The sequence below is a fragment of the Serinus canaria genome, chromosome 8 (assembly GCF_022539315.1).
Source record: "Serinus canaria isolate serCan28SL12 chromosome 8, serCan2020, whole genome shotgun sequence".
In the NCBI taxonomy this organism is placed as follows: Eukaryota; Metazoa; Chordata; class Aves; order Passeriformes; family Fringillidae; genus Serinus; species Serinus canaria.
The window spans coordinates 496,801-521,550 of record NC_066322.1 but is presented as its reverse complement, the minus strand read 5'-3'; the positions used below and the strand labels follow the sequence as shown (position 1 = coordinate 521,550).

Below are 24,750 nucleotides of genomic sequence, written 5' to 3'. Positions count from 1 at the left end.
TGTCCTCTCTAGGATGGTCTGTCCGTCTCTAGGATGGGTCTGTCCCTCTCTAGGATGGGTCTGTCCCTCTCTAGGATGGGTCTGTCCCTCTCTAGGATGGTTTGTGTCCCTCTGGATCTCCCACACCGGTTCCCCCAGGGCGGGGAGGCTCCTGGTGGCAGCTGGGCACAGCTGGGCACAGCTGGGGAGGCACAGCCCACGGGAGCAGTGTGTCTCTGGTCCCTGTGGGCAGCCAGCTCCTCCTCCTCCTCCTCTGGCTGAGGATCTGCTCTGGCACAGCTCCCACAGCCTGGGAAGGCTCCTCTCAGTGGCAGGAAGGGTTTCCCAGCCATGGAGAGCTGTTCTCAGTGCGAGTGCAGAGTGAGCTGGAGCAGCCCCTGACAGCACCCTGCCATTCCAGGGGGGGTTAAACCCCTCTCCTCTTTTTCTGCATCCCATGGATCTCGTTGCCACGACGAGAGCGGTAAATGGAATTCCAGAACCCCTCAAAGCAAGGTGGCCTGAGGCTCTCTGGAAGCCCCAGGGTGACAGCTCCCTGTGGCACCTTGCCCATGGTGAGGCCAACGCCAGGCACAGACTGGCACAGACACCTCGGGGTCACAGTCACACGGGGCAGGGGCAGTGCTGGAGGGCAGGCATGGATGGGAGGCTGGGAATGGGAATTGCTCCTGGCAGGGTGGGCAGGCCTGGCACAGGTACCCAGAGCAGCTGTGGGTGCCCCTGGATCCCTGGCAGTGCCCAAGGCCAGGCTGGACACTGGGTTTGGAGCAGCCTGGCACAGTGGGAGGTGTCCCTGCCATGGCAGGGGGGAATGGATGAGCTCCAAGGTCCTTCCCACCCAGCCCAGCCCAGTGTGGGACTCTGTGACACTAACAGGAATGATGAATCTGTCTCTCTCCAGGTTCACAAACACCTCTGAGCACTCTCAGCCACAGCCCAGGCATTTCTGTGCAGCTAATGCAGCTCCAAATGCAGGCAGATTCAAATGCTGGTATTAAAAACACATTCTATGAAAATAAATGAGCGTGTGGGTGGAGAATTTGGGATGCCAGACCCCCGAGCTCAGCTCCCATCCATCTCTGCCTGCAGCCTGTCCCACGCTGGCAGCAGAGCTCCCTCTCATATTTTACACTCATTCTCCTTCCAAACCACTGAAACTGCCCTCGCTGCACTGACAGCAGTGGAGCTTTATTAAGCTGCCTCAGTTCTTGCTCTTCCTATTTATTCCCTGCCTGTTGCTCACACCAAGCAATCAGCAGGCTGGGCCAGAGCTCTGGGGAGTGTTTATGGACGTGCCAGCAGCACCCACCTCCAGTAAAGCCACTCTGGCTCCAGATTGCTGGGAAATCAGTGCAGGAAATGGGAGCTGGGATGCACAGAGCCTGCTCCTGGGCTCAGAGGAAAATATCCAGGTGAATCCATTCTCTGACTCCGACAGAAGTCACAACTCCCACTCGTGTTACCAAACCTCACTCTCATTTGTGGGAAGGAAATGGAAAATTCAGGTGGCAAGGAAAGCACAGCCACTGTCCAGGGATCCAGGGCCAGCCTCAGTGCTGGCACTCCTTCCTCTACAGACAACATTCGTGGCCAGACTGAAAATGACTCCTGAAGGAAACAAAAAAGGGGTTTAGGACGTGGCTGCTCAGCAATATTGACAGATTTATCACTGAATTAGCACAAATAGGCACTGAGACAAGCCTCAGGAAGAGAGAAGGTGTCTGTCTTCCTGTGGAAGCAGCTCTGGAGCACAGCAGCACTTTGTGCAGGAGCACAGAAGGGAAAGTCAGGGGAGCCAGGCTGGGACTGCTGCAGCTCAGTCCCAGAGGGTCCCTCAGAGCTCGGGCACCCCCCGTGCCTGCTTCTCCTGATAACGCACTGAACGAGGGAAATCTCCTCAGGAAAGGCAAGAGGGACCTCAGGTCTGCTTTGCCATTCGAGATCAGGCCAGGATGGATCACCCTGGAAAGCTGGAGCAGCTCTGGAGCCTTCCAGGGTGAACTTCCATCTCCTGGATCATCCACTGCCCTGGGTGCAAAACAAGCTTTAGTTCCAGCTCCTGACAGGATTCACATTCCCACTGGCAGGGCTGGAGCAGATCCTGGCTCTGCTGGCACCAGCTGGAGCTCTGCCCCTGCCCGTGGCAAGGTCTGGCCCTTTCCAGCACTTTATTCCTGTTTTTTTCTGGAGAAGGCAGGAGGGAGTTCTGGGATCCTGCTGGCTCCTGCCCAGCCCAGCAGATTGGACAATTCCATGGCTCCAGGTCTGGCATTTTTGTTGTGTCCTGTCCACACATGAGGTAGATCCACTCCTGGGCATCCCCAGGTGACAGGGGGAAGGGAAAAATTTCCTTTTCCTTCAAAGACTGAAAGCCCTTGGATTTCTAATGTGAGGAACAAAGATTTCCACTGCTTATAAAATCTGAGGGCAGAGTGCTGTGCCCTTGGACCTCCACGGCATCCAGGTTCCAGAAGGCAGCAGGCTGAGGGTGGAACACTGATTCTGTATCACTGTGAGGAAATCAATCAGCTCCTGAACACCAACACAGCGACCTGCATTTGATTTACAGCACGAGAGCCATCTCAGATCAGGACAAGACGAGCCCTCCAATGGTCCTGGGACCTGTGCAAATTTAAATTGCCACATGGAAAGCCAAGGCTCCTCACTACACAAAAAAATGCCAGTGTTGTGGAAGCAAGAGCATTGCAGTGTGTCACCAATATAGTTTATGAAAAATCCTTTACTTAGGAATTTTCCTTTCCTGAGAGCTGAGAAGCCTCAGGAACAAACTGTAAACAATTCTTATCAGCTGCTGTGGAATGCAACGGGGAGAAATCTGTGATTGGCCCCGTCAGACTGTTTGCAATTAAGAGCCTATCACAATTCACCTGTTCGGCCCCTCTCGGGCTGAGAAGACTTCAGTTTACACATTCCTATTCTATCCTTAGCTTAGCTTTGTAGTGAAATCCTTCTCTTTATTCTTTTAGTATAGTTTTTATGTCTTATATATCATATCATAATAAATCAAGCCTTCTGATGCATGGAGCCAACTGTCTCGTCTCTTCCCTCATCCTGGGACTCCAGAAAACCTCTGTAACAGCAGTGGCTGCCCAGCCCTGGGAGCATTGCAGTCGTTCCCCAGCTTTCCCAGCTCCATTTGATTAGAAATGAGCTCCAGTGAGCCAGGAGCCTGCCAGCCCAGCCCCAGCTGAGCCCCCTCAGCCTCCCAGCCTGGTGCCTTCCCTGGGGCTCTGCAGCGGCTCTGTGCTGCTCTCTGCCCTCCCACAGACACCTCTGCCCTGCCCTGGGGAGAAGGGACAGCTCCAGGAGCTGGAAATTGCCTCTCCTGCAGAGCCTCAGCTCCTGACTGCCAGAGCTGCCCCTCTGCTCACCCTCCTTCCCAGCAGCTCCTGGGGAACACTTGTTTTCAGGGGACAGTTGTTGTGCCACCAAGTGGATTTCTCATGCTGTGAAGAAGCCCAGGTGATTCCCAGAACTTTTATGATCAAGGTTAGGGAAGTATTTTCCAATTCACCAACCAGCAAAAATAATTCAGTTACTCGGAATCCTTGGAGGAACAGCCTCAAAGAGCAGGAGAAGCTTTCAAAAGAGGCAAGAGAAGACAAATTGCACAGGGGTGCTTTGAAGATGTATTACATTTAGTGTGGCCTTAATTGCTCACACCCATCATCTCTTTTAATCAAGGGTCAGCTGCTTTATTTGCCAAGAATAGAGGTTTAAGTAATTTTCAATGCAAGATGCAATAATTACACTTTCTGCTAATGAGTCCTTGTGCAGATTATTTGTCACTGTGTCTGACGAGGAAGCTTCACTTCATCATTCAGGGCTGCAAACCTCACACAGGCTGCAGGAGCAGGGTTCCAGCAGCTCCCTGGCACCAGGACACCCTCAGGGCACCCAGAGGTCCCAGTTCCCCCAGAGCTTCCACACGGGCACAGCTGGCTGTGGGTCTGGCTCTGGGCATTTCCAGAGCTGGGTCTGGCTCCAGAGCATTTCCAGAGCTGGGTCTGGTTCCTGAGCATTTCCAGAGCTCAGGGCATTTCCAGAGCTGGGTCTGGTTCCAGGGCATTTCCAGAGCTTGCTGTGGGTCTGGTTCTGGGCATTTCCAGAGCTGGATCTGGCTCAGGGCATTTCCAGAGCTGGGTCTGGTTCCAGGGCATTTCCAGAGCTGGGTCTGTTTCCAGGGCATTTCCAGAGCTATCTGGAGTGCTCCACAGTTGTCCCTCAGTTACTCGAGGAGCACTGAGTGATCTCCATGTGCAATTTCTGAATTCCTGAATAAACAGAAACCCCAGACTGCCTGTGTGCATTCCCAGCAGGCATGAGCAGAGAATTCCCAGGCCTGACCACTGTGGTAATGCCTGGCTTTTAGCAGCCTGGAAATGAACAGAACGCCCCAGAGAACAGAAACCCCTCCCCACCCTTCTGAGGTCGGGAGCAAAATCCCTGATGAAGGTTGGAGCCAGAGCAGAGCCCGGGAGTGGGGATTCACAGCCCAGACACAGCCACCCTCCCAGCAATACTGAGGACACCATTTCTGTTCATCCCATTGATGGAAACCCGTTCACATTTAGATAAGCCCCGAATCAACAAAACTGAAATCCTCGGGTTGGGAAGAAGGGTGGGCAAGAGAGAAGAGAGCAAGTTCAGCTTTGCAGAGGCAGCAGCAGGGAGCTGCTCCCACGGCAGCCCCGTGTCCCAGCCCTGTCCTGCTGTCCCCTGTCGTCACGGAACACCAAAGAACACAGGTGCACGCTGTGCTCCCGAGGTGGAGAGTAAAGGGAAGTTTGTTTTTTGTCTCTAACATTGATAGTTTTTTAAAAGTGACAGTGGATTGGGGGGTGGCAGTGCCACCTCTCCAATGACACTGGACAAACCAACAGTTTATCAAATTTCTCCTCCTCCATAGAAGAATGCAAAACAAGGAGTTATTTACAGAAAGTGTGGGAGAAAGTTCTCTACAAGAATGTCAACATCAGAAGGCTGAGAAAATCTTAGAAAATCAGGGTGACAGTGCCCCCAGCTGCAGTGGCACAGGGCTGTGCCCTGCAGGCTGTCCCCACAGCATGCCCTGCTCTGCCCATCCCAGCCAGGCTCAGCTGCAGGAGCCCCTCTGCCCCTGCCCAGCCCCAGAGAGTGCCCTGACTGTTCTTCCATGCTGCTGGGAGGATGAGCTTGGATCCCCCAGCCCGGAAGCCATGGGGAGGCTGAGAGCAAAGCTGATGGCCATGGGGAGGCTGAGAGCCGTGGGGAGGCTGAGAGCAAGGCTGATGGCCATGGGGAGGCTGATGGCCACGGGGAGGCTGAGAGCAAGGCTGATGGCCATGGGGAGGCTGAGAGCCATGGGGAGGCTGAGAGCCGTGGGGAGGCTGATGGCCATGGGGAGGCTGAGAGCCGTGGGGAGGCTGATGGCCACGGGGAGGCTGATGGCCATGGGGAGGCTGAGAGCAAGGCTGATGGCCATGGGGAAGCTGATGGCCATGGGGAGGCTGATGGCCATGGGAGGCTGATGGCCATGGGGAGCGGCTGAGAGCACAGGATGATGGCCATGGGGAGGTGATGGCCAGGGGAGGAGGCTGATGGCCATGGGGAGGACTGATTGGCCACTGGGGAGGATGATGGCCACGGGGAAGCTGATGGCCATGGGGAGGCTGATGGCCATGGGAGGCTGATGGCCATAGGGAGGCTGATGGCCACGGGGAGGCTGATGGCCATGGGGAGGCTGAGAGCAAGGCTGATGGCCATGGGGAGGCTGATGGCCATGGGGAAGCTGATGGCCATGGGAGGCTGATGGCCATGGGGAGCTGATGGCCATGGGGAGGCTGATGGCCATGGGGAGGCTGATGGCCATGGGGAAGATGATGGCCATGGGGAAGATGATGGCCATGGGGAAGCTGATGGCCATGGGGAGGCTGATGGCCATGGGGAGGCCAAGCTGAGAGCCCAGCCCGGGCTGGAGCTGCTGGGTTTGCTGAGCACAGCAGGTCCCTGCTGGGAAAAGCCTCACCCCAAGGTGCACACAGGGCCAGGTTTGGGCTCAGCTTTGGACTCGGGCAGCTGCCAAGGCTTTGTCAGAGCTGTGCTGGGTCCAGCTGGGAGCCTTCTCCTCCAGTGGTGGCTCTGTCAGGAGTGCCACAGGCAGGCTGAGAGTGGCAGGGATCAGTGTGTTGTGCCTGCCAGGAATATTTCACCTCAGGATTCATTAGCATCATCATTCTGGACCCTTTTTATAGAGCTCCTATTGATTTGCAGAGGTTGCTTGCATTTTAAATCACAGCTACGTGTGTTTCAGCTCCAGCTCAGGTTGCTCTATTAGGAAGGTGCAGTTAATATTTCTCTGTTTCCACAGGAAAGGGCTGTTCCAGAAGATCCTTCCCAGGGTTTCTCACCCTCCTCACACCCTCCTGCCCGGGCTCAGGGTGGCTCTGCTGCTCACGTTTCTCTGGGAGATATTTTCTTGAGTAAGATAAAATGCTTGAACTCAGCTGATTTTGTCTGAGCAGCGAGCTGCAATTTGTACACTGAAAATAATAATTAAAAGTGTATTTTTGTCCCTCTCCATGTCCCCACACAGATCTCTGGATAGCTCATTCCCACCCAGCAGAAAACACATTTAACTGTGTTGCAACATCACAAATTCCAGTGTAGTGAACAAACCAGACAACACAAACCACAAAAAGGCAATTTTGTGTACTCTGCACACAGCATTCAGTTTCTCCATCTCACGTTGCAGAAGCAAACAGCAGAATTATTAATTTCTACAGTGCAAAGCTGGTGCTGTGTTTCTCATTCCCTGAGATCCACACCCTTGAGCACATGGCACACCCAGACCCTCACTCAGGTAACAAGGGTTTGCTATAACCTATAAAATATGGCACTGTACAGATGTGACATTTTAGCAGTGTATTTATCCATAAAAGTGTCTGGCAAAATCCACATGGATTTATCGTCTCTATTCTTTTATATGTAATAAAAGTGTGAAATATTGCACTGTTTCCAATCTCCACGTGTTTGGATGAACACTAAGGACCCATCTTGGTGCCACAGGTACTTCCTGCTCCTCTCAGGATCCCTGAGGCTGGAAAAGCCCTCCCAGCCCATGGAGTCCCAGCTGTGCCCAACCCCAACCCCCAGAGCTCTGAGTGCCACCCCCAGGGATGGGCACTCCAACCCTCCCCGGGCAGTGCCAGTGCCCGACCCCCTTTCCATGGGGAAATTCCTGCTGTGCCCACCCTGAGCTGCCCTGGCCCAGCCTGGGGCTGCTCCCCCTGCTCCTGTCCCTGCTCCCCTCCTGTCAGGAGCTGTGCAGTGACCCAGCCTTGTGGAACAAGTGTGAATGCCTCAGCATCCCCTGCCCTCCTGTGAGCACCAACAATAAACCTTGGTGTGCCCACAAGTGCCTCGGCATTGTTGGAGGACTTGTCTCGCATCTCATTAGCAGCTTCCCTTCATCCTGCAACTTTAATTAGCAGCTCCAGAGTGGGATTTACCTGCGCCTGCCGTGGGTGAGGAGTGCCAGCTAATGAATTATTCAAAGAAAATTAAGAGACCGAGGGAGTTCTCCTCCTGTCTCCCGCTAACACTCAGTTCATTAGCAGGGATTTTCACCTGTGACAGTCGCAGGTGCCTCACATTTCTGTGCTCACCTGGAGTGGATTCTGCCCCTGTCCCTGGGAATGTCAGACCCCGAGTTCTGCTCGGAGAGATTTCCTGAACAGTGGCAGGCAGTAAATTGGATCCCCAGGATGTGGGATATCTTCATCAAACCTGGGCGGGCAGGTTCCCATCGCCCTGGGAGCACCCCCGGGAGCCTGGCAGGACCCACACGGACCTGACACCCTCCCCAGAGCCTTGGGGCACTGTCTGGAACCTCCTGAGAGCTTCCAGAGAAAAACTGGGGGAATCAGAAAACATGGGGAAATCAGAAAACATGGGGAAATGAGGAAACATGGAGAAATGAGAAATTATGGAGGAATGAGAAAATATGGAGGAATCAGAAAACATGGAGAAGTGAGAAAATGTGGAGAAATGAGAAAACATGGAGGAATCAGAAAACATGGAGAAGTGAGAAAACATGGAGAAATGAGAAAACATGGAGAAATTAGACAACATGGAGAGATGAGAAAACATGGAGGAATGAGAAAATATGGAGAAATCAGAAACATGGAGAAATGAGAAAAAATTGAGAAATGAGAAAATATGGAGAAATTAGACAATATGGAGAAATCAAAATATGGAGAAATGAGAAAACATAGAGAAATGAGAAAACATGGAGAAATTAGAAAACATGGAGAAATTAGACAACATGGAGAAATCAAAATATGGAGAAATGAGAAAACATGGAGAAATGAGACATTATGGAGAAATGAGACAGTATGGAGAAATGAGAAAACATGGAGAGAGCTCACCCAGTGTCACGCCCTGGCCCTGTGCCAGGTGCCCCAGCCCCAGTGCCCAGGCTGGCCTGGGACATTGCAGGGATGCAGGGGCAGCCCCAGCTGCTCTGGGCAGCCTGAGCTCACATCTCCAGAGCTGTGTGTGTGTTTTCCCCTTGGGCCCTTCTGTTCCCAGCGTGCTGTGTGAGCTCTGGGCAGTTTGGGAGCTGGAGGAAACGAATCCCTGCTGGCCTGGGCTGCCAGGGCAGTGAGTGGAGGCAGCAGCCCTGCCCTGGCAGGGACAGCCAGCTGCTCTGCAGCACACCGAGCTGCCCCACTCCTCTCCCTCCTGGCTGCAATTAGCAGGGAGCCTGTCCAGGCTGGAGCAGCAGCACCCAGCAGGACAAAGGCAGAGCTTCCCTGCTGCTGGCAGAGATCTCTGCTCCCCAAAGTCCTGACTCTCACCATCTGCAGGTAAAACTGGCCATTACATTGCACTGCTGGCTCACAGCACAGATCCATGGCTTCAAGAGCAGAGCTCACGGGGGTAAATTGTCTCCTGAGTGACTCTGGGGAGAGGCACAGCAATGCTCAGGGCTGGCTGCTGGCTCCTCCAGGAGCTGGAATCACTCAGCTGCCCTCTGCAGCCCCGTGACACTGGGGTGACACTGGCAAGGCAGGGCTCAAGCACCCCTTGACCAGGCTTTGCATTTTTCCCATACCTGCAGCCCACATTAGAACACTCTCCATCCCATCCCTACACACCACAGCTTTCATTTGGGTCACTAAAGAAATCAGGTTTTTAGCATTAAAATCAAACAACAATTTCGGGTATTTAAAGAACAGAATTAACTGCACAGTGACGCCCACTAACACTCAGAAACAAAGTTCTGCACCCAGGAAATCCTCCCAAGAGCCCGTGGTTGTTCTCTGCTGTGACAGCAGCGGGGCTGGTGGGGGGAGCTGGGCTTCAGGACAGCCCTGCACCCTCTGCCCTGGGAGAAAAGGAATTTCTCCCTCCCCTCTGCCCAAGAAAGCCCTTCCTGACAGCATCCAGCTGCACAAAGGGCCCCGAGGTGCCTTCTGCAGAGGCACCAGCCCCCAGAGATGAGGAGGGATGAGGAGGGATGAGGAGCCTGCCTCGCCCCGAGCGCTGATTGCAGCAGCTAATTGCCTCTAAAACCCTCGCTCCACAGTCAAGTTGGAATTGTTCACTTTCAGCTTTTAGTCATTAGTTTGCATTATGGGTTTTTTGCCAAGATTGGATTTTGGGAGGTTTCTGACACGAAAACATTCTCCAGCACAATGAGGGTGCCTGATGCCGTTCTGCCTGGCTAATTAGCCAGGGCTCCTGAAGCTTCTCCCCAGAAACATTTTTTATTTCCCATACAATATTTCTCTCCCTCCTCTGCCCCTTTCTGCTCTGCCAGCAGCTTTGGGAAAACAGGTCCCAGCACGTTTCCATGCCAGCAAAGCTTTGGGACTCTCCTCCATGCCCAGCTGTGCCCACCTCTGGATCCTGGCCCCGGGGCTTTGCCGTGCTGCTGAGTTAGGCCCAGCATAAAGTCTGGTTTTAAAATAAACCCAGATCATTGGGACGTCCCTTTGAGCAGCTTCCTCTTTGTTATCTCCCCTTCCTCTCACCCCTGAAAGAGCCAGCAGGAATTTCCCCAAGGCTCAGGCCTTGGCACAGCTGCCCAGGGAGGTGCCCAAGGAAAAAGAGTCCTCACTGGGGACTGGCAGGAATGAGACAGAAGGGATTTTATTCCCTCTTAGTGGATAAAGAGCCCCTTGGTAGGTATCTACAGGGACAGCTCAGCAGATAAAGGGAACATTTCAGTCTGCAAATCTGAAACAGAAAATCATCTCTGTGCCACCCTCGTGGAGACGGCGAGCTGAGCTTCCAGGAGCAGAGAGAGAGGAAATGAGGGAGTGACCAAGGGGATCCAGAGGGATCCAGAACCTGCCTCCCGGGCAAAAGTGTGGGATAATAGGAATATTCAAAAAGGAACAAAAAAAAAAAAATTGAAAAAAAAAAAAAAACAGTAATTTCTTGAGCTTTACCTAAAAATTGCATTCCCAGCCATACTCATGAAACCATCCTTTGAGAACAGATGGTCGATAACCTAAATAATTTTTAGTTTAGGCTCCAGTTCTGCAAGAAATCTGAAATATTCTGTTTCAGTACAAGTCTCGCCCCGGAAAGAGAGGCTGATTAAATTAGTGTAGAAATGAGTTTTAGAGGATCTTGCCCGGGCCCTTTTCTGCAGGACTTGGCAGCAACGTGAGGCTCCCAGAAGGAGCTGTGGCCCATTTCTGGAGCAGATCCACGAGAGGGAAGTGCCACAGCTCTGCCCGAGCCTCTGAGACTCATTTCCCTAAAAATATCCCTTCCTGGGGAAAATGGAGCACCTGTGCAGCTTGCACCCTCCAGCACTGCCTTTCTGGGTCCCCAGACCCACACACCCAGAACAGACACTGCCACGCAGAGCCGAGTTCTGCTGAGGCCAAGGATGATCACCAAAGCACCTAAATCTTCATTTCCTCCTGCATCACCCACCAGGTCCAACAGATCTTTGTGTGGAGCAAAGCCTTTTGTTATTTATCACCACTTTCAGAGCATTTTTCAGTATGGATTTGAACTTACACCAAGGAAGATGATAAAATTACCTTCCTTCTTGAGTAATCAAGCCAGTCTACTAATGTAAAATTAATGGCATGGAATGAAAACGTTGGGCAGTTTCAAAATAAATTAAGTGTGGAAGCAGGTTAGGTTTAATCAAGCTGTCATGCAAATTAGCAGCCTCACTCAGTGAGGACTATTTAAAGAATTTCTTAGCTGGTGAAAATGTTTTTGGAAGCACGACAGGAACAGTCTCTGTTGTGTTGAGGCACAGGAATGTTAAAAAGCTCCCCCAGAGCAGGGTCAGGGCTGGATCCCTGGATCCCACGGGGCTCTGTGGGGAGGGAAGGGCACCCCAGGGGCTGGGGCAGCCTGGGCCAACAGCCCCCAAAAATCACAGAATTGGGATGAGCACACAGCTGCCAGAACAAAACACCCGACCAAAAATAACGAAACAAAGGGAGAAAGTAAAAGCAAACAAAGCCATGAGAAATGCCAAAGCAAAACAAAACCAACCCAAACAAACAAACAAAACCAACTCTACAAACACAGAATTCTTACGGGCAGAAAGGCACAGACTCCCAGGCTGGGTTGGGTTGGCAGGGACCTTAAATCTCATCTCATTCCAAACCCTGCCATGGCAGGGACACCTCCCCTGTCCCAGGGTGTCCAGCCTGGCCTGGCACTGCCAGGATCCAGGGGCAGCCCCAGGGGCCCTGGGAGCCCAGCCCAGCCCATTCTGTTCCATTGCCTGTGGGGTTGGGCTGTCTGTCCCTGTCCCCACACACCCCTAGGATGGTTCTGGCAGGCTGGGCCTCAAAAGATGAGTCTGGACTCCAGGGTTTTTCTGTCTTCAGAATTGTTTATTATATCTTATCTACAAAGTCCCTTCTCTGCCCGACTGGGATCTGACCAGCAGGGCAGCCAAAGGCACTCTGACCTCCCCCAAGGCGGGCACATCTTTTATAACAAAAACTACGGATATCAAATTTACTCTTTATCCCCAATTCCTGTCACCCTCGTCACCAGATACACTCTCACCCCAGACCAATCCCCAAGTGCCAACACCACAGCAGCAGATGGATGGCAAGGAGAAGAAAGAAGAGCCTGGTGACACGCCCTGACTGCTCCATCTTGTCTCCACAACCCCCCTGTACCCAAACCCCAAAATCTGGGATTTACCCTATAATTGTGTTTTCCCTTCACCATTCCCACCCCAGTGATTCCCACAGGTTCCATCTCCTCACACATCGGTGGCACATCCCTGATGGATCAAAATCCATCCACCAAGTGCTTCTGGCAACATTCCAAGGCTCCCGAGCCCCCCAGGGGTTCTCTGGGTAGCTCTGGACATCAGGAGGGATGGGCTGGGTTCCCACAATTGCCCAGCCATTAAATCTGTGCTCTCCAGGCTGACAGGGTGTGTTCCCCCAGCTGGGGCACTGGGCATCTCCTGGCTCTGCCCCTGGCCTGCCTGACCCGCTCCCCTGGGTGCCATCCCAGGCAGGGGGCACTGCCCGAGGCTGGGCCAGCACAGGGCACCCTGGGAGGCTCCAGGGGACACCCAGAGCCACTGCAGCCTGTGACAGGCTCCGGGCCAGCCCAGGTGGGGACACCCAGAGCCACTGCAGCCTGTGACAGGCTCCGGGCCAGCCCAGGTGGGGACACCCGGTGCCACTGCAGCCTGTGACAGGCTCCAGGCCAGCCCAGGTGGGGACACCCAGAGCCACTGCAGCCTGTGACAGGCTCTGGGCCAGCCCAGGTGGGGACAGGGGTCATGGACAGCTCAGGGTGCCTGGGCTCTCCAAACACGGGTCCCTGGGCCACCTGCCCCATGGCTGGCCCTGTCCCCAGCAGTGTCCCTGTCCCCTGTCCCCAGCAGTGTCCCTGGCCCCATGGCTGTCCCTCTCCCCAGTAGTGCCCTGTCCCCAGCAGTGTCCCTGTCCCCTGTCCCCTGTCCCCAGCAGTGTCCCTGTCCCTCCCATCTCTCCCAGCCCACAGGACTCCATCCCAGCTGGCCCTGAGCACTGCTGTGTGCTTGGGGCTGCACCCAGCCCCCCTCAGCCCCCCTGACCCCCCTGACCCCCCCCAATCCCCCCGATCCCCCCTGATCCCCCCTGATCCCCCCTGACCCCCCCTGATCCCCCCTGATCCCCCCTGATCTCCCCTGATCCCCCCTGATCCCCCCTGATCCCCCCCTGATCCCCCCTGACCCCCCCTGATCCCCCCTGAGCCCCCCCAATCCCCCCTGAACCCCCCAATCCCCCCCATCCCCCCTGATCCCCCCTGCCTGGGCTCTGTGCTCCTGCCCTCCTACACCAGCCCACCGAGGGGAGCAGCACCAGGAGATGATTTCCTGTAACCAAATTTATTTTTAATTCCAGCGTGATGGTTCTGGGCTGGCTGCCTTGAAAAGCTTGATTGCTGTGAATTTCATCCACTTTTTGGATTCTGTGACTTTCCATGTTTTATACATGTCCAAATCCATTTTCCTTCCACAAGATTAGCTGAGGGAGGGCTCAGAAGGGATATTGTTTTTGAGGTACTAATGCAAATTAAAAAGTGGAATAGAAGGCCAAGGATGAGTCAGTGCCTTTCTTTACCTCTGTGCATTGAGATGGTTGTGACTCAGGGCAGAGCCAGGCCAGGAGCCAAGAATCCAGAGCTGCCTGGGGAAGGGGACACTCAGAAGGTGTCCAGGGAGCCCCAAAGGTGTTTGGGCAGGGGATCTGGTCAGCACAGCTCCAAAAAATCATGGGGGGAAGCCAGCACAGCCCCTGAGAACAGCTCAGGTGAACATTCTGGGGGATGTTTGGAGAACAGCTCAGGTGAACATTCTGGGGGAACAGCTCAGGTGAACATTCTGGGGATGATTGGAGGAACAGCTCAGGTGAACATTCTGGGGGAACAGCTCAGGTGAACATTCTGGAGGAACAGCTCAGGTGAACATTCTGGGGATGACTGGAGGAACAGCTCAGGTGAACATTCTGGGGGAACAGCTCAGGTGAACATTCTGGGGATGCCTGGAGGAACAGCTCAGGTGAACATTCTGGAGGGAACAGCTCAGGTGAACATTCTGGGGATGATTGGAGGAACAGCTCAGGTGAACATTCTGGGGATGATTGGAGGAACAGCTCAGGTGAACATTCTGGGGAATCCTTGGAGGAACAGCTCAGGTGAACATTCTGGGGATGCCTGGAGGAACAGCTCAGGTGAACATTCTGGAGGAACAGCTCAGGTGAACATTCTGGGGGATGCTTGGAGCTGCAGGTGCAGAAACCAAACCCACTCAAAGAAACCAAAGCTGGAGCAGGTCACTGAACCTGAGTTTGTGTGAAACCCAGAGCATCAGAGACTTCTTTGGGTTGAAGAATTTCTTCCTAATACCCAGAGCAAACCTGCCCTCCTCCAGCCCCGAGGCATTCCCTGTTCCTGTAGGATGCCCTGGATCCTCCCTGCCCCAGCCCAGCCCTGAGCTCTGCCCTTCCTGGGGCCAATATTCAAATCTCAGCACGTATTGCTTTGACCACCAAACTCCCAAAAATCTCACTTTCATTTAAACCAGGCCAGGCACCAGCCAGGTTCCCTGCTGCCCATGCTCATCTCCTCCCAGCTGGGCTGCCAGAGGGTTTTCACCCCTGGCTCTCCCTGGGGCTCAGCCCAGCATGTCCCAGCCTGGGCCACCCCAGCCCAGAGCCCCAGGTGACCTCGTCAGCCACATTTAATTTGCTGCCTGTGGTTTATCTCAGCCCTTGCACCTTCACACCAACAGAAATGTAACACCAAGGGCGTTTATGCAGGTTAAAAAAACCACAAACTAAATACCATAATTAAATTAATTTGAAACCAATTTCTGACCATGTGCAGGACTCTACACACAAAAAAAAAAAAAAAAAAAAAAAAGAAATAAAAAGAGCTGTGACAAAAGCTATATTTTGTTTTCCCTTCCTCTGCTCTTTAACAGTCTCTGAATGAAAAGTCTAGTACAATTTTCTAGTCCACTTGTTCCAGCCAGGGGGAAAACTGCTCGTTATAATTAGGCCACTTTCATAACAGATTTCCTGCTGCCCCTCCTCCCTGGCTGTGGCCAAGGCTCTGCACCTGAGGGCTGGTGCACAGCCCCTGCCCAGCCCTGCCCCAGCCCGTGGGCACCACAGCAAAGCCTGCAGAGAGAAATCTCTCCAGGGTTTGGGCTGGAAGGAGCTCGGAGCCCCCAGGCTGAGCCCGTGATGAGCACAGCCCTCTGGGCTCACCCCCAGCTCTCTGAGCCCCCCTGAGCCCTGGGAGCTCAGCTCAGGAGCAGAGGGAGGGCACCCAGCCAGGCTGGGCCAGGGGGTGCTCCGTGGACACCAGCTCTGCCAGGGGACACTCGGAGCTGGCAGCTCCAGGAAAAGCAGGAGCAGAGGCTCAGGAGGCATTGGCCCTGCCAGTCCTCTGCTGGGAAGGGCTGAGACAGAGCTGGGGCTCCAGCTGGGGGCAGTTCCAGCTCCTCTGGCACTGCTCAGAGCCCAGCCCTGCCCCAGCAGCCTCTGCCCGGCGGGATCTGGGGAGGGAGGCTCTGATCCGATGGCAGATGGCATCAGGGATCATGTACAGCTGGTGCTGAGCCCTGTCACCAGCTCTGCCCCCTGTGCCACCCACCCGTGTCACTGCCACAGTCAGCAGTGACCTGGCCATGCTGCAGCCCAGCTCCCTGTGGATCCCAGTGACACCACAACTGCTGCAGCACCAGTGATGGGGCAGCTCCTGTGCCGGGCTGAGCCTTCCCGGGGGCAGGAGCAGCCCCAGGGAGAGGGAGAGAGACCCAGCTCTGTCCCACATCCCCCCTGCCCTTCCCTGAGGGTCCTGAACCAGCTCATTCCCCTGGGATCAGTGACAGCCAGCCCTGGGTGCCCCATTCCCCTGGGATCAGTGACAGGCAGCCCTGGGTGCCCCATTCCCCTGGGATCAGTGACAGCGAGCCCTGAGTGCCCCATTCCCCTGGGATCAGTGACAGGGAGCCCTGAGTGCCCCATTCCCCTGGGATCAGTGACAGCCAGCCCTGGGTGCCCCATTCCCCTGGGATCAGGCACAGCTCCACACCCTGCTGCCACAGCCCTGCCCCTTCCTTGGCTCACACACCTGGGGCAGGGCTCCAGCTCCAGCCCATGGGATCACTCTGGGATCACTCCAGGAGAGCCCATGGGATCACTCTGGGATCACTCTGGGATCACTCCAGGATGGCCCATGGGATCACTCTGGGATCACTCCAGGATCACTCTGGGATCACTCCAGGATGGCCCATGGGATCACTCTGGGATCACTCCAGGATCACTCTGGGATCACTCCCAGGATGGCCCATGGGATCACTCTGGGATCACTCTGGGATCATTCCAGGATGGCCCATGGGATCACTGTGGGATCACTCTGGGATCACTCCCAGGAGAGCCCATGGGATCACTCCCAGGATGGCCCATGGGATCACTCTGGGATCACTCTGGGATCATTCCAGGATGGCCCATGGGATCTCTGTGGGATCACTGTGGGATCACTCCCAGCAGCTCCCAGAGGGGCAGGAGCACCAGCCCACTCCAGCCCCAGGGCTCAGCTGGGGCTCTGTGTCCAGACTCTGACTCCAGCTCAGTGTCTCTGCCTGGCCCAGGGCAGCAGAGCCCAGAGCCCAGCTCCTCCCCGGGGACATCAGCTGCTCTCAGCTCACACACGGTGACAAGGAGAAAGCCACCAAGTCTCTGTTTTCTCCCCAGCAAAGCAGCCCCTTGGAACAAATCCCAGTTTTCATCCCTTCCCGGCTCCTTGTTTTGTTAGCTCCCCTGCAGAACAGCTGAAACATTCGCCATCATTTAGAATGATAAATTATTTTAATTTGCGCTGAATTTATTTGTTATTGCCAGCAGACAAGAGGCGAGTGCCATAATGTGCTAGTTTAATAATTGGCAGGGATTGGGAGGAGGAAATTCTTATGCAAACAACAACTCCATCACCTGGGGTGTGCACAGGAGCCTGCAGGTGCCCCGGTCACATTTCAGCAATGAAACCCCACGGAGCCAAGGGATTTATGACCCAATTGCAGCACAACACCAAGGGGATGGAAGTCAAGAAATGAACCTTCTGAAACCATAAAGGAAAGAAGGGGACTTTTCTATTTATTACACTCTGCACAGACTATTTATTTCTATTTACTAGAATATCAATATTATAAATATTTACTATTGATACACGTTTACTGCATTTATTGCACTCTGCCAGTGCCTGTGCTCGCAGCCACACCCAGCCCTGGGCAGGGCTCTGCTGGCAGTGGGCAATGTTTGCTCCAGTGTGGAGATGGGAATGTGTCGCTCTGATTTTTTAAGATTTTTTCAGCCTTCTGATGTTTACATTCTTGTAACGAATTTTCTCACACATTTTCTTTAAATAACTCATTGTTTTGCATTCTTTTATAGAAGAGAAATCTGATGGGCTGTTGGTTTGTGCAGTGTCGTTGGAGAGGTGGCACTGCCACCCTCCAATCCACTGTCACTTTGGAAATCTATCAATGTTGGAGTCAGAAAATAAACTTCTCTTTTTATTCACCTTGAAAAAAAAACCCTAAAAAAATCTTAAAAAATCAAGGGAACATTTTCCTACAATCAGCCCTCAGGGAGCACTGGCTGCCCCAGCCTCAGTCCAGGGGGGGTCAAACATGTGGCTGCACCTCGCTGGCCCTGAGCTGGGCCCTGGGCCCCCCAGCCAGGTCAGGCTGAGCCCAGCCCTGAGATCTCAGCTGGGCACGGGTACCTGCCACCCGTGCAGCTGCCCTGCTGCTCCCTGCCAGCTCCAGCCCTGGCACCCAGCTGCAGCCTCACCCCTAGTGCTCCCTGCCAGCTCCAGCCCTGGCACCCAGCTGCAGCCTCACCCTCTGCATGAGAGCCCCCAGTGCTCCCTGCCAGCTGCAGCCTCATCCCCTGCATGAGAGCCCCCAGTGCTCTCTGCCAGCTCCAGCCCTGGCACCCAGCTGCAGCCTCACCCTCTGCATGAGAGCCCCCAGTGCTCCCTGCCAGCTGCAGCCCTGGCACCCAGCTGCAGCCTCACCCCCAGTGCCCCCTGCCAGCCGCAGCCCTGGCACCCAGCTCCAGCCTCACCCCCAGTGCTCCCTGCCAGCTCCAGCCCTGGCACCCAGCTGCAGCCTCACCCCCAGTGCCCCCTGCCGGCTGCAGCCCTGGCACCCAGCTGCAGCCTCACCCCCAGTGCTCCCTGCCAGCTGCAGCCTCACCCCCTGCATGAGAGCCCCCAGTGCTGCCCAGGCTGCAGAGCACACCTGCCCCAGCCCCTCCAGAACCACACACTGCTAACAAACCTGCTGCTTTCCTAAAAGCCATGTCAACCCCTGAAGCCCAATTTGCTGCGCTGACACAACGTGCAGGTGCTATAAAGGTACTCTCACTCACACTTGGCTTCATTACCCGGGAGCTTTGAGGAAAACAAAACACACAATAAAAACCTTTACTCGCTAGAAAATGCCTTTTGATCACCTCCAGCTTTGCACGTTCTGATCTCCAAGGGGATCTGGGATCCAAACTGCAGGCGGGGTCTGCAGGCTCTGCTGGCCCTGCCCGGGGCAGCTCCAGCACGGGAAAATGGGAATTCCTGCTTTTCCCAGGGCAGCAGCAATGCCTCCTGCTGCCATCCCCAGGGGAGCTCTCCCCTGCCCTCCCACATCCCCTTCCACCTCCCGGGAACGGGGAGCAGCCCCCATCCAGCTGGAGGCGGCCTCTGTGCTCCCTGGGTACCCAGCCCTGCTCCGGGGCAGGGAGGGAGGTGACACAGGAGGGGACACGGGAGGGGACACGGGCTGTCCCTGCCGGCTCCCTGGCATTTGTCACCTCTCCTAAACCACTCCTCTCCCGAAATTGCCACTTGTGCTGTCAGCGAGAAGGATGTGCTGGAGCTCAGGGTGCTGGAGCTCAAGGGGATGGAGCTCAGGGTGATGGAGCTCAAGGGGATGGAGCTCAGGGTGCTGGAGCTCAAGGGGATGGAGCTCAGGGTGCTGGAGCTCAGGGTGATGGAGCTCAGGGTGATGGAGCTCAGGGTGCTGGAGCTCAGGGTGATGGAGCCCAGGGTGCTGGAGCTCAGGGTGATGGAGCCCAGGGTGATGGAGCTCAGGGTGCTGGAGCTCAGGGTGATGGAGCTCAGGGTGCTGGAGCCAGGGGATGGAGCTCAGGGTGCTGGAGCTCAGGGTGATGGAGCTCAGGGTGATGGAGCCCAGGGTGATGGAGCTCAAGGGGCTGGAGCACAGGGTGATGGAGCTCAGGGTGATGGAGCACAGGGTGCTGGAGCTCAGGGTGCTGGAGCACAGGGTGCTGGAGCTCAGGGTGATGGAGCTCAGGGTGATGGAGCTCAGGGTGATGGAGCTCAGGGTGATGGAGCACAGGGAGATGGAGCTCAGGGTGATGGAGCACAGGGTGCTGGAGCTCAGGGTGCTGGAGCCCAGGGTGATGGAGCACAGGGAGATGGAGCTCAGGGTACTGGAGCCCAAGGTGATGGAGCCCAGGGTGATGGAGCTCAGGGTGATGGAGCTCAGGGTGCTGGAGCCCAGGGTGATGGAGCTCAGGGTGCTGGAGCTCAGGGTGATGGAGCCCAGGGTGATGGAGCTCAGGGTACTGGAGCTCAGGGTGGTGGAGCCCAGGGTGATGGAGCCAGGGTGATCCCTCTCCTGACAGGATGGTGCAGAGGGTCACAGCAGAGCCTGGTTCTGAACACACAGCCTGCCTCCTGAGCTCCTACCAGTGCACAACGCAGCAATTTATTCTTTTAATAAAACCATGGCTTCAGAACTCGCTCTCCTTCCTCGTGGGTTCTCATAAAATCTTAACCAGCTGCCTGGGAAGAACACAGGAAGGATGCAGGGTGGAATTCTACTGCTGAAAATCAGCGGCTTCCCAGAATTATTCTGCCACGCAAAACCGCTGTGTTACTGACAGAATTCCTCCTAACTCCACAAACACAAACAGCTGGGGCTGCGGGGATCCATCACCCACTGAAACCCAACAAAGGGAGCAGGCGTTAATTACCGAGGCTGCAGCAATAACTCATCCCAGGCACAGCTCCTCGCCCAAGGAGGGGTTTTCTTTAAAGTCCCCGTGCTGGGGAGCTCCTGCACCAAAACAGGTGCCCAGGGACACCCTTGGCAAAGCTCCTCTTCTGTCGCAGCTCGGGAAGGGACACGTGGGCACGGTGACTGCTGCTGTGGGAGTGCTGGCCTGGCAGGCCACAGGAGTGTCCCAGCAGCCTGTGCCACTACCTGGGGACAATTGCCATCTGGGGACAATCCCAGTATCCCTGTGCCACCTGGGGACAATCCCAGCGGCCTGTGCCACTACCTGGGGACAATCCCAGTGGCCTGTGCCATCTGGGGACAATCCCAGTAGCCCTGTGCCACTACCTGGGGACAATCCCAGAATCCCTGTGCCACCTGGGGACAATCCCAGCGGCCTGTGCCACTACCTGGGGACAATCCCAGTGGCCTGTGCCATCTGAGGACAATCCCAGTATCCCTGTGCCACCTGGGGACAATCCCAGCAGCCTGTGCCACTACCTGGGGACAATCCCAGCATCCTGTGCCATCTGAGGACAATCCCAGTATCCTGTGCCACCTGGGGACAATCCCAGCGGCCTGTGCCATCTGAGGACAATCCCAGTATCCCTGTGCCATCTGGGGACAATCCCAGCAGCCTGTGCCACTACCTGGGGACAATCCCAGTATCCCTGTGCCACCTGAGGACAGTCCCAGCAGCCTGTGCCACTACCGGGGGACAATCCCAGCAGCCTGTGCCATCTGAGGACAGTCCCAGCTGCCTATGCCACCTGGGCACCAGGGGACAGTCCTAATATCCCTGTGCCACCTGGGCACCAAGGGACAATCCCAGCTCCCTGTGCCACCTGGGCACCAAGGGACAATCCCAGCTCCCTGTGCCACCTGGGCACCAAGGGACAGTCCCAGCTCCCTGTGCCACCTGGGCACCAAGGGACAGTCCCAGCTCCCTGTGCCACCTGGGCACCAAGGGACAATCCCAGCTCCCTGTGCCACCTGGGCACCAAGGGACAATCCCAGCTCCCTGTGCCACCTGGGCAGCAGCAGCAAGGCACCACGCAGCCCCAGCACGGGCCTGGCACGGGGTGGGGAGGGCACCCACACCTCGGGGGCCGTGGGGTGAGGGGTGGGGTCTGGCTGAGCAGCAGCAGCAGCCAGGGAGCCGCGCTCCAGGAGCACCAGGACAGGCAGGGAATGATCCTCCAGCAAACTCCGTGTGCTTGATCCGAAATGGATCGATTACACTGAGATATGAATGAACCATTTGAAATGAGGGAGCTGAACTGAACTTTTTACTGGATGTTAGCACGCAGAGGCTTCTCCTGGAGAGCCCCTGCAGTCCTTTACTCCCCATCTTCGGGCAGACAACGAAACCTCGGTGTGAGAGCTGGGGCTGGGAGCCAGCTCAGCCTGACCTGGGCTCACCCCGAGGGGCTCTGTGCCTTCTCCCCTGGCACATCGGCACAGAACGAGACTCGTGAGTGGAAGTTTGTCCCCGGTCCCAGCGGCAGCCCCGCGGGTGCCCTCTGCTCTCACCCTCAGGGCACGGCCAGATGTGCCCAGCTGCCGCCGGAGCCCCGGGGGTGTGCGCCCCAGCCAGGGCGGCCCCAGGCCCGGGCTCGGGCACGGCTCCGGCTCAGCCCCAACCCGGAGATGACCCTGAGCTCCCGCAGGCTCGGAAATGCTGACTCCCAGCCGCGGGAGTGCCGCCCGTATCCCGGCGGGAGCTCAGCCCGGGAGCTGGCTGCCCTCGCACCCACGGGCGGGTGGGTTTGGAGCCCTCGCTGGCACAGGGAGGCCGAGCCCAGAGCAGAGAGGGGGAACCAGCACGAGGTGGAGCCCTGGCCATGGTGCCAGGGCTGCGGAGCACAGCCCGCTCCGGGCGCTGCGGGCACGGCTGGGCGCAGGCGGCTCCGGAGCTGCGGGCAGCACCCTCCTCCTTCCGCGCCCAAACGGCTTCTCCAGCTCCGGAGTTTAAACAAGAGCCGATCTCCGAGACTTCCAACAGCTGGAGCAATCGCTTTAGTGCACACTGAGGTGTATTCACAGCACCTGCAGCCAGGGACACCCCAGAGGAGCAGAGGCTCGGGATGGAGAGCTCAGCTGGGGAGCTGCTCACGCCGAGATCCCGCATTTCCCCCCTCGGGTGCCCAGCTGAAAGCAGAATAAGCCCGTTTAAAGCGAGCCTGCGAGGGCACGGGCAGCGAGCGGAGCTGTCAGAGGGCACGGGGAGCAGAGCAGCTGCAGCACAGACATTCCAGCATCCCACGGCTCCGCGCAGGGCTCAGCAGCGCTGCCCGCGCTCCCTGCAGCAGCCTGGCCACAAAACACACTCCGGCCCTCCCCGGCGAGACCCCAGGGATGCTCCCGGCCCGAGCTCCCGTCTCGTTTATGTAAGCACCCAGAGAGCTGCAGACAGCCGGGATGGGTCCGGCCGAACCCCGGCCGGAGCCCCCCTCGGGAGCAATCGCACCAGTCCTTAATAAAGCAGTCTGGAACACATCTAGGTACTAACAGCGTTTAATAGTGGCTGAGTGGGTCTCAACAGCCTGGGAACACACCGAGTTACTTCGCCTGCAACGGTACAAATAAACCCCTTTTTAATTATTATTTCCTTTGAGTCTCCATTTGTGCCACAGAAAGCACGAGGACCTGAGCACGTCTCAAAATACAGAGGATAATTGAGGTACACATAAAAACCACTTGTCAGCTGCCCTACATAGACATCTACTGTATTTTCAGGAGCTACTACAACAGGAGCAGCCTAAAAACGCTTCCAAATCCCTACCGAAAATGCCTCACGCAGCATTTTACAGCAGACTGTTGGATCATTAAAAATGCTCATGGATAAAATGCTTTGTAACCTGGAGATTTCCGTGACAGCCCAACAAAAAACAATACAGCCAGAGACTTCATAGCTGAGAAGTGCTGCTAATTAAATCAGGTTTCTCTCCAGCCAGGAGCTTCAACCGACTGCAGCCGTATTCCGGAGAAGGAGAAAATGGGGGTTTTGAACTATAGCAGGATCAAGGCGAAGTACAACGCACCGATAAAAAGTTAGAGTGGGGGCTGGGGGGTAATTAAATCAAGGCAGAGGATTGCCGAACACAACCAGGAGGAAAGGTTCGAGTAGATTGTGGCGTCTGACTGCCGGTAAACAAATTTTGCTCCAGTCAAGAGGCGAGGAGATCCGGGAGCACAGGGTCCATTAAGAGAGGCAGGAACAGAGCCACGGGAAGCAAAAAATCTCCTCGCGGCACGGAGCCAGCGCTCCAATCGTTGGGAAATATAGAACTATGTATCAAAATAAATAATGCCGATGGTAATGCTCCTGGCAGGGTTTAATCGTCCTCTCCCTGCCACGGCCCCGGGCTGCTCGCTCTGCAGAGCCTCCAAACCGCTGCCGGAAGCCAAAACTGCATCATTTCACCCCAACAACCCATTCCTAAACTTCCAGCAACAGCCAAGGCTTTTCAGATAGAGTGACAGAAGGGCAAACCGCGGAACGGAACCGCGCCGGGAGCCGGCGGGCGGCCCGGAGCTCAGGGCTGCCCGTGCCGGCCGGCGCTGGGGACAAGTTCCCGCATCCCCGGGGCACCCCCGGGCCCGGCGCCGCCGCAGCATCCATCCCCGCCAGGGGCTCCGCCGGAGCCTCCCTCGGGCAGCCTGGGGACGGATGCTGCGGCAGCGCGGCGCTCCGTCCGCGCATCCCTCCCTCCCGCGGCCGCCTCCTACCTCAGCACGGCCGTGTCCCCTTTCCTGACCACCAGATTGTCCACGGCTGAGCCCGGGAAGTCTCCGCCCGGCGCGGCCAATCTCCCGGGAGGAAGGAACCAGCAAAGGCCGAGGAAGACGATGGCCAGCCACTGGTGGGAGCCCCCGGCGCTCCGCAGCGGCGGCACCATCTCCGCTCCGCGCCGGCCCCGGAGAGCGGGCGAGCGCTGCTGCTGCGGGCGAGGGCGGCCCGGGCTGGGCGGGCGGGGAGCGGCGGAGCGCGGCTGCTCCCGGGCGGCCGCCGCAGCATCCAGCGCCGAGGGCAGCGCGCCCGCTCCGCTCGGCTCGGCTCCGCTCCGCTCGGCTCGGCTCCGCTCCGCTCGGCTCGGCTCTGCGCGGCGGCGGGCGGTCCCCGCTGCCAGCCCGTTGCCACGCAGCCGTCGCCTTGGCAACCGGCCCGGCGGCGGAGGGATGCTCGGCCCTCTTTGCCGGGCTCCCCGCTCCGCCCTCCCGGCAGCCCGGCCCGCGGGCCCCCCAGCCCCCCGCGTTCCGCCCAGCCCGCTCCCCCCCAGAAGGCGGAATGAAAATTGACCGCCTTGCCAAAGCCAGCGCACAGGCGGCAGCGCCGGGAGCGGCACCCGCGGCTCCAGTCAGGGGCCCCTGGGACTGCTGGAAGCTCCAGACCTTTCTGGAACGGAGGGTTGCCCACTCTGGTACTTCCATTTCCTAGTATTCTACCCAGAAAAAAAAGATTCTAGGCTACAGACCTTCCCCAAAGAGCAAATAAACCACTGACAGGTTATTTCCCCAAATTCTACCAGGAAAGCCAGAGACCATAGCAAGGAGAAAGAAAAAATCACCAACAGATTATTTCTTAAAATTGTCCTAAGACATTCAGAGACCTTCACCAAGGAGCTAAAACCCACTGCTCTGTTATTTCCCAGAATTCT

At 56.3% G+C, this 24,750-nt stretch overlaps 1 protein-coding gene and 1 long non-coding RNA gene across 8 annotated transcripts in view; one reads left to right on the top strand and one right to left on the bottom strand.

The window, feature by feature from the left end:
• Nucleotides 1–24,038, bottom strand: part of NEGR1 (neuronal growth regulator 1) — a 164,109-nt gene extending 140,071 nt beyond the window's left edge. For all 6 annotated transcript variants that reach the window (XM_018912563.3, XM_009088799.4, XM_030226453.2 and 3 more), the window contains exon 1: nucleotides 23,822–24,038. In XM_018912563.3, coding sequence (XP_018768108.1) covers nucleotides 23,822–23,991 — 170 coding nt within the window. In that variant the 5' untranslated portion in view covers nucleotides 23,992–24,038. The remainder of the gene's footprint in view (nucleotides 1–23,821) is intronic.
• Nucleotides 13,750–15,246, top strand: LOC127059880 (uncharacterized). 2 transcript variants are annotated; one of them, XR_007778197.1, is made up of 4 exons: nucleotides 13,750–13,811; nucleotides 13,848–13,935; nucleotides 13,998–14,023; nucleotides 14,123–15,246. It is a non-coding gene; the product is annotated as an uncharacterized LOC127059880 (long non-coding RNA). The 2 variants fall into 2 exon arrangements; XR_007778196.1 differs by having other exon boundaries at nucleotides 14,087–15,246.
• Nucleotides 24,039–24,750: the final 712 nt, after the last annotated feature.